The 15,689-nt window shown below is 45.2% G+C and overlaps 1 protein-coding gene across 12 annotated transcripts in view; it reads left to right on the forward strand.

Annotated features, from left to right (window-relative positions):
• Window positions 1-15,689, forward strand: part of agrn (agrin) — a 391,168-nt gene that overhangs the window by 144,101 nt on the left and 231,378 nt on the right. For 2 of the 12 annotated variants that reach the window (XM_070544991.1, XM_015968522.3), the window contains exon 1: window positions 11,002-12,986. The exons of 9 other annotated variants lie outside the window; for them this stretch is intronic. In XM_070544991.1, the coding sequence (XP_070401092.1) occupies window positions 12,821-12,986 (166 nt within the window). In that variant the 5' untranslated portion in view covers window positions 11,002-12,820. Of the gene's footprint in view, window positions 1-11,000; window positions 12,987-15,689 lie in introns of those variants that run through there. One more of the 12 variants, XM_015968520.3, reaches the window with a different exon arrangement.

Below are 15,689 nucleotides of genomic sequence, written 5' to 3' on the forward strand. Positions count from 1 at the left end.
ACATGAGCAGCATGCACACATAAGCTGACCGTTGCACCTTGTAGAGCTCGAAAACCAATGCTTGTTTGATTGCATTGCATTTAACATGATTTTTATGTTAATAGATAATAATAATAAAAAGTTAATAAATTCCATCCATCCATCTTCTGAACCTGCTTTGTCCACACAGGGTCGCGCGGGGGGGGGGGGGGGGGGGGGGGGGGTCGCTGGTGCCTATCTCCAGCAGTCAACGGGCAAGCTGGCGGGGTACACCCTGGTCAGAGCCAGTCCGTCGCAGGGCAACACAGAGACACACAGGACAAACAACCATGCACACACACACACTCACACACCTAAGGGCAATTTAGACAGACCAATCAACCTAACAGTCATGTTTTTGGACTGTGGGAGGACGCCGGAGTACCCAGAGAGAACCCACGCATGCACAGGGAGAACATGCAAACTCCATGCAGAAAGATCCCAGGCCAGGAATTGAACCCAGGACCTTTTCACTGCAAGGCAACAGCTCTAACCACTGCACCACTGCACAGCCTAATAATAAATTCCATCTTTTCAAGTGGAAAAAACTCTCTGAGTGGCCTTTGATCAGAGAAATAGCTTGCATTTGTCAGATCTGATGAGCTAATAGCTTGTTTAAGAGCACCCAAGAACAAAGTGCTCTGTCTTCCCCATCCCAATGAGTCGTGGCGTATGGCTGCTTATACTGAGCCAGGTGTCTTCCTGTTAAAAGGGGGTTTTCCTCTCTACTGTCGCTGCATGCTTGCTTAGTATGAGGATTGCTGTGAAGACTTGATGCAACCTGCTGGGTTCCTTGTATAGGAAACGTTTTACTGATTGGCTTAATGAACTGACCTGAATTGGAACGTTTACTTTGTGAAGTGCCTTGAGACGACTCTTGTCGTGATTTGGCGCTTTATAAATAAACTTACGTTGAATTGAATTGAAAGTGGATTACCGCCATCCAGAAATGGTTCCAGTCTCCTAAATTTCATGGCAACTCATGGAACATTAGTCAATTTGATTTCACACTGTTATTCACATGGATATCTATGGTTCATTACGAGCATCAATATCAGCAGCAGCAACATTTGTGACAGAAATTTCTTTTTACTTCTGCTGAAATAGTTGTGTGATGAGAAAACGACTTCCAAAATTGGAAGTCATTTAAGACCTCAGCAATCCGCTTTCTGGTTGGGTCTTTTTAGATTACCTTATCAATACAATTCAAATGAACACTGATGCCTTGAAATTGCTTCAGTCGCCTACTTTTATTGGCTATTTATGCAAAAATTATTATTTAAAACTTAAGTAACTGGTTAAGTTAACATAACAGGTATGGCAGTGCAGGGGAGATGATACAATATATCACGATCTATTGCGATACATTCAGTCAGAAGATATTAGCGATTTTTTAGACTGAATTTATTATAGGAGAATGCAGTAAACAGTCCAAACTGATAAGTAACATGTTTAACATGAGGTGTCTGAACCACAATAGAGAGATTTACATTTCAGTGGTGGAAACAAAACCCATTGCACACTGCTGCCAACTAGCGGTCAACGTTTGAATTGCACCAAAAGAAAAGAAAATAGAAAAATGTTTGCATGTAAATTCTTCCAAAAGTTAGCTACATGGCTTTTGAATATCGATATAATATTGCAGGAAAGAATATCACAAAAAATTGTAAAATAGATATTTTCGATACACGGAGTTTGAATATCGATATAATATCACTGGAAAATATGTCATCATATATTTCCATATCGATATTTTCTTACTTTCCTAATAACGGATTATTGGTCCAAAACATGGAGGAAATCATTGGATGTTAAACCAACACTAAATAGGCTTAGTTCTTCCTCCCTCCTTCTGATTGAAAATGGAATTGCAGCTGTCGTAAACAACCCTGCCGCAGCCTGCTGTAGCTAGCGCTAACAAGAAGCTAATGCTAACATGAGCCAAACAATGCTAAAATAAACCACAAAGCAAAAACATTTACACTGGTGAACAAAAAAATATTATTACTTACAAGTTCAGTAGCAACAAAGCCAGGTCACCATCAGTCTTTGATTTCATAGCTACCTTTACTTTTTACATTTAAGGTTTAGTGGTCGAATCCTTTCTTATTTCATCATTATCTGTCTGTTGCTACTCAGAATCTGCATTTGTTTTTGCTTCTTATATTTTTTTTTGTTTGATTCACAAGAGAACACCCTCAACACAGGGTGCATTTTAATACTTAGTGCTAAGCGGGTCATTTATTTCCTTTCCAGGGTTGCAGCTAGAAAACATCTATTTCATCATTTTGCCACCATATTTTCATTAGACTTCCACTTCTCGCTCAGACTCTCATCTGCCTGCGCTCTTGCCAAAAGAAAATCAGAATTATTTAGAAGAAGAGAGAGGAAATAAAGTGAATTGCACAGAAGCTGCCTTGTTCAGGAGAAAACACACGTAACACATAGGCGTACAAATAATTTATAGTCGCTTCATTTAAGGGCTGCGTCTCAACTAGAAGTTATTGCTTACCAATTAATATTCCCTCTTTGCCGTCTCTGAGAGGACTCAGCTCGACGTGCAGCCAGCTGCCGGTGATGGAGCTGAGAAAAAATGAAAAAGTAAGAAAAACAGGAGCGGAATTACAGCGTTCATTACTAGAAATGCAAATGAAAGTGTCCCAGTGTGTAATAGCTTGTCACTGTCAGCGTTTGACGCCAGAAAAGCCAATCAGGTGAATCTGCTCGTATTTAGAACGATGTTTGGTGTCATGAAGATGTCTGCTGTCATGTAGCGCTGTAGTTACTCCACTATGTGGAATACCATGATGACCTGATAAGAAAATGAAGACGTTTGATGAATCCTAAGCCAGAAGTATGTAGTGTATGTGTCATTGTGATCTGCTGCTCGTTAACCGCGTCGGTATTTCATGTTGTGGAGGGCAGGGATGCGCTATAGCATGAAAGTTTCTGCAGCTTCACCTCTTCATGTCTCTGACTTTTTAAAATGACTGTGAGCCTCCTCAGTGCCAACCTCCCCCACACTTCCTGCATTATTTCACTTTGCTTGTGTAGATTCTTCCACATCTTCAGAGATGGGTGAATGCATTTATTCTGTCATTATAATACGTGCAAATGTGTTCAAGAAAATAAATTAGGATCTTTTGCTAGAGTGAGATAGAGACAAAAGGAAGAAACTTAAAGATGAACAAAAAACTTATTCTTTTCTCAAAAAATAATACCAAACATTCCATTCAATCCAAGGCTTAGCATGTAAACTTAAACATAAGATGTGGAAAGGGTCGTTAAAAGCTGGGGTCTGTAGCGCGACATCATCATTAAGAAGAGGAGATTTAGACATTTAAATGGCTGTAGCTCCTGTACCTGCTCCTTCTCCCCTTATGGAAGGAGCTGAAAGCCACACCTCGTAGCGCCTTGTACCGCTAACGAACAAGTACGCAGACACACTGATTCTTTTTATTTTTTGTTATTTAATTTAATTTTTCAATGTTTATTGTAAAAGAAACACATGAAAACACACCCCAGTTTCTTTCACATGTACATTTCTCTTTTTGTTCCCCAGACACACCTGGTTCTAACTGCTGAATCATCTCCTCAGTCTTCTTGTGTGATGCTGTCGCTCATTCCAATCAAACCTGCAGTGTTTAAACGTCTAAAACCAGCAGGAAATTGGCACGTGCAAAGCTAGCACACCTTTGCTAATGCTACAACAGGCTATGCTATCACTTTGCAGCAAAGATAAATGCCTTTTCTTTTCCCTCCCTCTTCCACAGTTAGCTTGAAGTTTACAAACAGACATTAAATTAATGCAGGTGGAGTTAGCATTTAAGCTAGGTCAGTGTGCTAAGCTAACTGTGCATCGGTGCATCACCCCCGTGGTGCATGCCCGGACCCTATTTGGTCAGCTTGTGGGTCGACGGAGGAAGAAAAAAAAGGAAATTAAGTCAACGAGGCTAAAAGAGCTATTTTATAAACCACTTTGCCTTACACCCTGGATCGCACATATGTTTTACTTCTATTTAAAGGAAAACTAATGATGGGTGTTTTGACCACGCCACTCACGTACTTTGAGATTGATCAGCTTGTAAAAGTTCGTAATTCGCATGACAACAAATCAGACATCGGCACGTCGCATTTATGACATCACCACAGAATCTCCTCTCCCCAGCGTAGCTGCTACTCACCACATGGCCAGAATTATGGTGGTTCTTTCCTCCTGAAGGAAGGATTTGAAGTTCTTTGCTGAGCTTACAGCCATTTTCCATCAGTTTTTCTCCGTGTCTGGTTCGATGACGTCACATTGGTGATGAGCATTTGTAGTCCTGGACACACTTTCACACAAAACCAAAAATAACGTTTCCCTTCTTTCGAAAAAACGTGCTTTCTGGGCATCAAAATGCGTCTTTAAAATTAATGGACATCATACGTGACATTCAAGTGGAATTAGAAAATAGTGTTTTTATCCCCGTTGACTTGCATTCATTCATTGGCTCTTGTGGGGACCCGTGGTCTGGACGTAGATGGACGTGACTTAGGCTTCCTATAGTGCAACACTTTAGACTCACCTAAATGATTCGCTCTGCTGGAGAGGCCAGGGGAGGGACTCACAGGAAATACGTATGAAAGGCTATCTTTATGTCATAGAACAAGGTCAGATAGTCACATTTAAGCTTTTTGAAGTTAAGTTAAAATGTTTAAACCATGTACCCCAGCCGTATCGTGCACCTCCATCATCTGCTTCCTCTGCATGGTCTGGTCAGTGCTGCTTGGCCAGCTACCCATCACAGATGGCTGACTTGGCCGTAGACCGACATCTGTATCATCCTCAGCTGCATCAGCCTTTCCAGCGTTAGAGGTGTCAGAGCCAGCCGATGCTCGTCTGATTCTCAGCTCGTAGCCATCCTGTGGCTCGACCACAATTGTCTCCATATGCCAAGCACATGGAGAAGTGTCACTCTCTGCTAGCTTAGCAGCCAAGCTCCCAGGTTGCTCGCTGCCTTCTTCCCTGTCACTCTCTTTTTTTCTTTTTGCCATTATTTCAATATTTCTCTGTCTGTGCCGGGCCATTGGAATAAATCACCACATGATGAGGTAAAAATGGCAGAGCTGAAGACTAAAAGAAAAACAGGTCAATGTGGCGGACGGAGGAGGAGATTACATCCTGTAATCATGGTTGTTTTCTCTCCTGACGGGCAGAAGATGTGGGCTGGAAAATCTGAGGTGTTTAATAGGAACTTGTTTCTCCCTGCATTAGTTCCTGTTCATTTAAAAGACCTGCGGAAAGAGACTGGTCGGTCGGCAACAGTCCGGGGGCCATTAGTGTCTCCGCAGCAACAGGAACATTGTCCTCGTTGTAGGAGAGAGGGAGTTGAATTTCCAACGGTGGACCAGGTTCAGGCCTCAGGCAAAGAGCTGGCTCACCATGAGCTGAGAATCAGGACATGGCAGCCAGGGATGGAGTGGGAGGAACAACATGATGTGGCAAGAAGATGCTGTCTCCTCTGTGGAGAGCTAGAGAGAACCAGCTTCTTTCTGTTTCTGTTCACCAACACGCGCAGATCAGAATTATTATTAAAAGTTGAAAGGTCAGAGACTTCTGAAGACACTGCTCTATGACAACAACATCGTCACACTACATCCCAGTTGTCTCCAAACGCTGGGCAGTGTGTCACACCGTGACTCACAGTGTGTGGAGCCCACCGGTGTGGGAATGCTCTTTATCATCCTTACATCAGTCATGGACAACATCACCATCAACCTCAGAAGTACAGCTGTCATTAAAGTCTGGTGTGACCTATGAGCAGAAGGAACAACGAGGTTTAGCTAGCAAGCATTTCTGTAGGTGAACATTTACAAAGTCGTGGTAATATGTGAGTGTTTCACAGCCAGAGACCATACTAGAGATGGATTTGTGTCCTGAGCACTGATCCAAATATTACTTCATACAATAAGTGGAAGTTATTAGAGGTGGTTTTTATGAGGAATGCATGTGAGGTTTTTCAAGCCTGATTCACACGGCAGAATATTCAAATTATTGGTACATTTTTTAAGTGTGAGATACCCCACGTGTGAAAAGAGTGGCAGGTAAACCAGTTTTCTGTGGTGTGCACACGAACTGCTTCCACTCACTGACACTCCTCGCTCAGACGGGATGTCCGGCAAGAGAAAATGTGACTTTGACACAGAAAATCGTCTCATTCAACTGGCAGCACCAATCAGACCAAGTCAATCCAACATGTTGGAAAGCCCGGATTTAAGCTCAAAGCAGGCCTGACGTCCTTCCAAGCAGACGAGAGCGCTCGTAACACAAAAGGTAGGATCACCTGATACGATTATCTTTAGAGCCATTAAAGTAATTGACCTTACGGTCGTCAGCAGGGTAGGTCACGGTTATTTGGCCCCGCCCCCGCCATGCAAACCAACGGGAGAATTTTCCAAACAATCAAAGAAAATTGTTTGATATTTTTTTGCAGGTATTTGTTGATTCACATCCTGACCTTCTGCTGCATATTTTTTTAATACGATTAATGAACACATTTAATTATTTGATGCACCGATAATGTGTGAAACTATCGGTTATGATTCCACGGATTCTGAAAAATACAACATGGCCTCTAAAAATTACTCCTCTTAAGGATTGCTCGCGGGTCATTTTTATTTCTTTAAGGTCACAAATCAGCTTCTCAAAGCAGCCGTGCACGACCGGTTGTTTTACATAACGTGTAGCGGTAGTGAATTACAGATCCACTGTCTTTGTTTTTGTTGCTCAGACCTGGACTTATGTATTTGCTGATACGGAACAATTACCAGAAGTCTTTTTTCCTGAGGATAAATAAAGCTGCATAGGTGAATGCTAAATCGCGTTAGCTCCTCCAGATTACTGCTGCAGCATTTAGCTAAATGTAAAGTTCTCTGTTTACATCACAGATGATTACATTAGAAGTGGCAGTAAGACCCCTTCCCTCTCATGTTGTTGTCTAGTCAGCTGCACAGCCTCTCTGAACAGACCAAAGCTGGAACGCCAACAGCCAAAGAGGTGGGCAATAATGTTTTTGCCTGTATGTGAACAACAAGTCTGTCTGCTAATTATTAGTCTTCAGCTGTTTTTAAAGGAGACCACTGAGTCCACTGATCTCAGGCTCAGGGGGAGAGAGTTCCAGAGTCTGGGGGCCACAGCAGCAAATGATCTGTCACCTTTGACCTTTAGCCTGGTGCTGCACAACCAGTAGGCTTTGATCACTGGACCTCAGGGACCTGCTGGGGGTGTAGGGACTAAGAAGATCACCAATGTAAGATGGTGCTTGTTCATGTAAGGCCCTATAGACCAGAACCAGGATCTTGAAGTGAACCCTGAAGGTGACTGGCAGCCAGTGAAGCTGGAGGAGAAGCGGGGTGATGTGGGTGTGTTTGGAGGACTTGGTCAGAAGACGAGCACAGGCGTTCTGAACCACCTGTAGACGGTTCAGGGAGGTTCTGCTCAGACACGTGAAAAGAGAGTTACAGTAGTCTAAGCGTGAGGAGATGAAGGTGTGGAGAACTGTCTCAAGTTCAGAGCGGGACAGAATGGGACTCAGCTTAGCAATTTTCCTGAGATGGAAGAAGGAAGAGCGAACAAGAGAACTGACATGAGAATCCAGGGTGAGAGCTGGGTCAAAGGTCACGCCAAGATTCCTGACAGAAGGTTTGGTGTGAGAAGCAAGCTGACCAAGAGAGTCTCTGACTTTGGGAACCAGCTTGTCTGGGGCACAGATGAGGATCTCAGTCTTATCTTCATTCAGCTGAAGAAAGCTCCCAGCCATCCAGGTTTTGATAGAGTCTAAGCAGGTGTGTAACTGAGGTCCTGAGGTCTGTGAGTCTGTTGGATAGAGAGGGTGGAGTCTGATGCACAATGAGTGTTACAACCACAAAAAGACGGCTGGAACACCTGTTAACTTCTCCTCGTAATGGCCCCGTCACGGCCCGCTGGGCGAGCGGTCCGGGCTTCCACTAGCCCAACCACACGGCTTGTTGCACATGAAGAATTCAGTATGGCCTTTTGATGTCACCCTAATGCCCCTCAAAGCAGAATCTGCTGCCTGATTGTGTAGAAATTAAATGCTCCTACATGAAGTGTCGCCCCGCTGATGTTATTTTGGGCTCAGGATCAATAAAAACACTAGAAAGCAGCAGCAGGGCTGCAATAAATCCAGTTACCTTTAGAGTATTTCATACACATGCGCGGGTACAAAAGACTAAATGTCAATACAGGTAGCTCTTTTGGAAATGAGGCGACTGTGAAAAGTGGGCCAGTGGGCATGCTTTAGTGGAGGCAATTACCAAATCTGATCTAAATTTTAGCAGACTTCATTCTTCTCATCAGCATCATTAAAACACTCGTTTAGCATGGACAGCAGGAAAGAATGATCTCTAACGCCATTAGTGAAGGCAACCGCTTCACTTTTGATAGCTCCTGCTCTGAAAAATGTTCTGAGTCCCACTCTAATGGGCTGTGTTCATCGACAGAGATGTCTGTTTTCTTTTTTTGGGTCACGCGTCCCAATGTGCAAAGCTGCTGGAAATGCATTTAGCAATAAAACTTTACATGCAGTTTTTTTTCTGAAACACGTTTTGTTTAACAAAGGATCCATTTAAAAAACTATTTATTTTATTGTCCTGAATAGTACTAATAGTTCCATCTGCTCATTAGCAGATAAAAAAGTATAAACCTTCACAATAGCAGGTTTTCCTCCTATAATCTGAAAATGCTGCTTTGTTATTAATGCATCCGCTGAGTGCTCGCTCACCTTCACTGTTTTCTCTTTGCTTTCCCTGAATCAGCATTTAAAATAAAAATTCCAGATGCAAATTTGCTTTTCGCCTCCGTGATTAGCACCTGCAGGAAGAGTTCTGCAGACGATGGCTGCGATTCTGCTTAGAAACAGTCAGAAGATCCACTGAATCGCTCGTCCAAACGCACCTGAACGCCTCAAATGGGAAGAATTTGAGTTTTCTGTATCAGAGCCTGCAGAGTTGCTGCCTGAACGTTGCACAGAATCTTACCCAGAGTCCCGAGGTAGCTAAAAGTAGAATTATATGACACTGATGCAAAAAGATGAGAAAATTAGTCCTCTTCATGTTGGTGCTAGTGAGTAAATCTCAGTAGAAATAGTTTCTTTTTATCTGATGATCCTTTGTGGGGGAATTTGTCATCCTGCAGGAACGGTGACTGTTTTCCTTTAGATCAGTTTTAGGAACGTCGGGCAGCGAGGGGAGCAGGGATGTGCGCTGCCGGAGCTCAGACACACAAACACAAACCTTGATTGAAGCATAACTACTAATCAGTTATTGAACACGACAAATTTCTCAACAGGAAAGACACACTCCCTCACAAACACGTGCCCGTGTGCACACGTCTCACTCCTGCCAGACCATTCAACAAGAAAGCTGCTCATTTGGCTCCTTAATGGAAATTGCTATTTCAAAGCATCTCGGAGAGAGATGTTAACCTTCTGCTTTACTCGTGGCATTAAAAATGGATCAAAGCAGCTGAGCTTTGATGTGAATGGGAGATTTTATTTGGGTCGGAGCAGCAGGAGGGTGCAGGGATGACTCTTCAGCACCCTCTGCTGGGGAGATGCAGCTTTTCCTTCATCATTTGAGATGATTTATTCAGTGTTCTTATTGGTGTTTTAATTACTTGATGCATTTGCTGCACCTCCACTTCAAACTGAGAACCTGCAGCGATAAAGACGTAGTCACAGATAAAACAGACAAACAGCTAGCTGCAAAATGAGAAAGCCTGTTTTTGTTGTTGGTGAGTCCATCGATCCGGTTCTGGTGTGCAATATGAGAGTCGATGCGAACTGTCTGGGGTATCAAAGGAGGAGAGAAGGGGGTGATGCTTCTGGGTGGGTGGCGTTTTTAAAGAACGGGGGTGAACTTTTGACCTGGCAGAGTCCCCCCCCCACTGAGCTCAGCTTGGCCTGGGAGCTAACACACTGTCCAGAGAGATGGACGCCTATCTGTTTGGGACTTTTCTACAACCGCGTTGTCTCCAGGCTAAGTTGGTAGACCGTGTGTGTTTTCCTCTCACAGAAAAACTGATGCAGATTTCCAGCGGACGCCGCCACCGCTTGCACCCCTGTTGCAGTTTTGTGCGTACGAGCATCCTTGTAGAAAAAGCACAGAGCTGGGGGAGGAGAGAACGAGGAAGACGGAGACACAGATACAGAGTCAAGAAAAAAAAAGACATAAATAATTGATGACGGATACCGCCTTGCATCTGCCGCCTGCTGCCGCTGAGTTTCTTCAAAGTAGATGCATCAAATAAGAGTCCTAGTCCTGCTGAGGCACGACGGAGCCGCTCATATTTTCTGACCTCGTTATCGCGCCGTGAAAACGCTAAAATCCATCTTTGAACCGTTTTCTGTTAAATAACCTTATCGCCGAAGGTCACAGTCCAGGTCTTCAGGTTGTCTGATCGTTTTATTAATAAAATTGTGTTTTTGAGTGAAAAAGATTCCCAAAGGGGAATTAGTTGAACCTTGTTTGAAAGAGATGAGGAGTTTCCCAGGTTCCTTGTCCACAAGAGTCACAAACAAGTGAGTAAAGGCTTTTAGAAGTCTGAATTCATGACTGACGTTAATGTATTTTGCCCCCAAGCCCACTTTCCTTTCTCCGTTTGCCTCATTAAATCTTTGTGGAAACTCTCCAGCTCTTGGGTAAGAGACGTTTTCTATTGATGAGGCTATAAACAAACGGGGGAGTTGGTTGACATCGCCCAAATCTGTGCTCCTCTTTTGTTTGACTCTTAGACTGTTGTCGAGCCCCCTCCCCACTTTGACAAGACTCGAGTACGACTCCCCAGAGCTTTTATCCTCCCTTGTTTTTTGGTCACTCTCTTTTCTTCACTCAACTCCAACCCCTCCTCCCTCAGTCTTTGTTAAAGACAGCCCCTCATCCACTCCCCCACGTCTCTCTCTCTCTCTCTCTCGCTCTCTCGATATGCGCTCATCTGTTCGGCTGGCTGAGGTCTGACACAGGAGCGCTCTGGAGGAGAGGGTTTGGGAAACCAGCGACTCGTTGCTGCTGTTTTCTGCACGGGGAGAAATAAAAACATTAGGGTGGACTCAAGTGTCCGGATCTGCTTTTTTCCTCCCAACCCTCCTCTTTCTATTCGTTTGTCTGTGTCTGTCCGCTGACTTCTCTCACTGACTCCTCGCTTCAGCCGGTTGAGCGCGCTGACACCCGGACCCGCTGCCTGGGGAATAGGAGCGCTATGAATACCTGCTGCCTAGTTGTCTGGCTTTTTCTAACCAATGAATGGAAAATCCACATTTAGGAGAAGCAGCAACTTGGATCTTTGAGGCTGGGACACCGGGAACACCTCTGGACTGAGACATCCAAGTCAGTAGGGGACTGGTTGCTGGACGGTGGACAAGTTTGTGCCAAGATCTTCTCAAAATGCTCTCTTCTCATTATTTGGATGAAGATCTGTTGTTCTGACAAAACCCTAACGTCTCTTTTGGTTTGAGCATCTTGATTTTCTTCTGATCACTGATTCTTATCCTTTTCTTTGACTGACTTGTTGGTGCGGCGGCGTATGAAAGGATGCAGCTGTGGACCGACAGGCTGAGTGCTGCTCACGATTGTTTGCTTCTCTAACTGTTCCTCCCTCTTTGCCACTTCCTTTGACCTCCTTCCCAGACAACCACTGGGGTTAGAGCAGAGGGGCGAATTGAAGTAGAAGCTCATCGAAGCGTAGAGGAGCGACGGACACGCAGAAGAAAAGAGGAACAAGTCCTCCAGCTTTGGAGCAAACGTGGAGACATTCATCTGCTTTCCAGCCAGCCTTCCAATCAACAGATCAGAGTTTTCTTAGTTACAGGATCACGTTAAACCAAAGACGCGGACTGTTTGGATACAAAGAGTTATATTTAGAAGCAGATCTTTGCTTAAGGAAGCCTTGAGGAGCTCGTGAAGCTGTCACCTGTATGAGAAATACTTTCGACACATGCCATCAGCGACCACGGGACCTCCTTTTGGTCTGGAAGCCTCTTGACAAGTAGAGAAAGAGCCGGCCTTGGCTGACCCCTTTCAGGATTGACTAATTGCCCATCAGGGTTATTAAAACGGAAAAGCGCTGATTCTTTGTGGATTTACTGTCGACCTGCTGTGGGAAATTTCCATGTGGATATCTAAAACACCCACATCCTAGCACACGCGCGCACACACACACACACACACTCACACATATACACTCACACATTTCAAGCGTTGGTACATGTCGCGCACATATACACCAAAAGCATTGTAGCACAAACTGTCAAACACATTATCACCACCCACTTAAAAACACACACACATCAGCTCTGTAAGTATACACAACCTCGTTACACACACACACTCACTTGCACGTTACATTCTCATTAGTTTGTCGTTTCCCCCTGCGTGCACAGAGGAATGGAGGTGGTTTGGACAGGTGGGGGGCTGTAGGAGTCCGACACCCCCGCCCACCATCTGCCCTTTCCCCCAAATGGATGTTATTATCTATAAAATGTGCTGCTTGCAAAGCGTTGAAAGCTTTCTGCCGCGATTCTCTGAGAGAAACAGTCACCGGGTCCGTGTCACGGTGCACAGCTGGAACCACAGCTGAAGCAGAGTCCATTACTCATCTCTTCTACGTTTTATTTTCATTACCTCCACCGTCAGCCCTCGCCCCACCGCCATCATTTTCTCCAACGGGTCTCTGGGCACCCCTCGGCGCGCTCCTCGTCCCATCATCTCCTCCACCCTGGAGGGGAGGGGGTCGCTGGAGTGGAGCATGAGCGGGTGCCACTACCCCTCGCCACCAGCAGCGGAGCGGGACCGCAGGTACCAGCACAAAGTCTCACTGGTGGTGCGCTACTTCATGATCCCCTGCAACATCTGTCTGATCCTGCTGGCCACGTCCACTCTGGGCTTCGCCGTCCTCCTCTTCCTCAACAACTGTACGTTTCTCCTCATTGGAAGCACACACTCTTTACATCTCTTTGCACTTGGTTGGTCTTGTAACAGAATTCAAAAATAACTTAGTTTCTTCTTTCACCAAGTATGCCAGATGTGACCCAGTAAAATGGTAAATGGCCTGTATTTGATGTAGCGCCATCTAGAGTCCTGGAACCCCCCAAGGCGCTTTACAACACAATCAGTCATTCACCCATTCACACACTGGTGGGGATGAGCTACAATGTAGCCACAGCTGCCCTGGGGCGCACTGACAGAGGCGAGGCTGCCGAGCACTGGCGCCACCGGTCCCTCCGACCACCACCAGCAGGCAACGTGGGTTAAGTGTCTTGCCCAAGGACACAACAACAGCGACAGACTGAGCGGGCCTCGAACCTGCAACTTTCCGATTACGGGGCGAGCACTTAACTCCTGTGCCACCGTCGCCCGTAAATGTCCTTGTTAACGCAAACGGCTCGTCCAAACCGGCACATTTCAAATCTTCCGCAGCAGCCTTATCAGTCCTTAGAACAGGGACATGAGGACATTGAAAGCCCCTCCGCTTCCTTGACTCTGGGTTAGCAGGGTTCTAAGACAGCTTTGCATCTCCTCCTTAAAGCCTTGGCATTTACTTTGAACTGTGCGATGAAGTATTTCAAGGCGATTAAGTGGCTCAGAAAGTTATCTTTTGGCTTGGAAAACCCCAGTCCTGCCTGTCATCTCCTCTTAATGCAAAATAATGTCTCCCTGGTGTAAATTAAAAGTGTGGACAGTCATTAGTTACCAGGGAGGTTTGGATAGTGGCTGTTGTGTTAAACAGTATTGATTTAGTTACAGTAGACTGCTTTAGCCTCCACGTAACCCTCGGAGGTAGAACCAACGTCCAAATGCATTTTTAATATGAAGAAGTACTTTTTAGTCCAAAAGCAAGGACTACTTGTGTGAAAAATCCCTGCAACCATGCAAAACAAAAGTTATGGATTGGATATTAAAGCCTGGCCTTGCAAACTGTCAGGTGTAATATCTGCTTTGGCCAACGGATATTTTCACAAACACAAAAATGCAACACAGACTCTCTGTTCCTAGAGATTTAATCCATTCCCCGATGCCTTGCTAGTAAAAACTGTGTTAAAGGTTAAATCTCCTTAACTCTCCAAAGTAGTCTGTTATTTGTGCAAGGCGTCTTGCCTCGTAATCACATGCAAATGAACAAATCTGCTCAATAAATAAGCGGTCGATGATGGTTAAGGTCTGGCGTGGTCCATTTGGTTTGCTTTAACACATCTCTACGTTTTATCACAGAGTCCCTACGTTGGTTTTAGTCCGGCGTTTCCCCGTCGTCTTTCACGGTCGCTCTAACTCGCGGCTGCAGGTTGCTTCACGGATGGTGGGTCATTCATAACCTCACTTTGTCACTGAATCATTTCGACCCAGAAAGATTCTGTTAGAGTTAATGCGGACTCGGTTAAAGCAGGCCAATTTTCACCTCGCACTGTGGAGTGAAAGAAAAATGGGCTCTGGAGAAATTGATGAGCTGAAAGGGTTTTATTATGCCGCCAAAAGTCCTCTGCCACGTGGCCGCAAGGACAGCTGAATTGTGACAGTGCTGCTGGTGATGTGTGTGTGTGTGTGTGTGTGTGTGTGTGTGTGTGTGTGTGTGTGTGTGTGTGTGTGTGTGTGTGTGTGTGTGTGTGTGTGTGTGTGTGTGTGTGTGTGTGCGTGCGTGGGTGGTAGGAGGGGTGTTAGAGGAGTCACGCACCCTCGGAGTCACAATTTCTGTTGTCAGCATATGGGATGAGGCACGTCCGTCTACGCGCGGTCTGTGTCCCCCTCCCTCCCCCCTCTAAATAATTTTGCCTCCACGCTGATGCACAATCACTTCATCATTCTGCGCGACCATTCATCAGCCACAGCAAAGGGGAAGGTGACACACATGCAAAGATAAACACGCACACACCCCTTCCTGCACGTGGGTAAATGTCACAGCCAGACACTTATTGATTTGCTGGAGATACGGGGTGAATGATGGCCGTGTTGTGACATTCACACAGGCACGTGAACTTGTGCAGGCTCTGCCAGGTGTAAAGGGAGATGGAAGTGGCTGATATGTTTATGGAAAGACCTTATCTCGTCCTTTCCTTATGGAAATGTGAAGAAATCGTTTAGCTTCGCCTTGCATCTGGGCTCACTTTGTACTGCAGCTTCTCTTTCAGGCTCCTTCTGATTCACCTTGCACGATAGCACGTCTCTGCCTGTGTATGTTTGTTTGTGCATATTTAGACACGGTTTACAAATGCGAGAAAGGAAGTGGGAAGCCTGTCGATGCTCCTTTACACTCCCCCTCTACGTCTACCTCGTGCCATACTCTTTTCCCTTACAGTTTTATGTGTGCTCTTGAATCTCCGCCTAGATGAAAATCAGTTACCGTCATGGCTGAATGCGAAGCAGCTTCAGCAGACAATTCATTATTCACCTCTAGCACCAACCTTGCCTCTCTTCTCCCCTCTCCTCATTTATTTCTCTCTCTCACAGACTCCTTTCTCCCCTGAAGCCACGACTGTTGACAAGCAATTTTAAGCTAGCCTAAATTTAAAACTCAGCTGTGTCTCAGGGTGCCGACGGGAACCGCAGAAGTCCTGGGAAAGTCTCCGGCGCTCCGGTTGACGGGGGCCCTGCAGAAATGTGTTATGGCGGGGTAATTGATGTGA

This window comes from Nothobranchius furzeri, chromosome 15 (assembly GCF_043380555.1).
Source record: "Nothobranchius furzeri strain GRZ-AD chromosome 15, NfurGRZ-RIMD1, whole genome shotgun sequence".
NCBI classification, from domain to species: domain Eukaryota; kingdom Metazoa; phylum Chordata; class Actinopteri; order Cyprinodontiformes; family Nothobranchiidae; genus Nothobranchius; species Nothobranchius furzeri.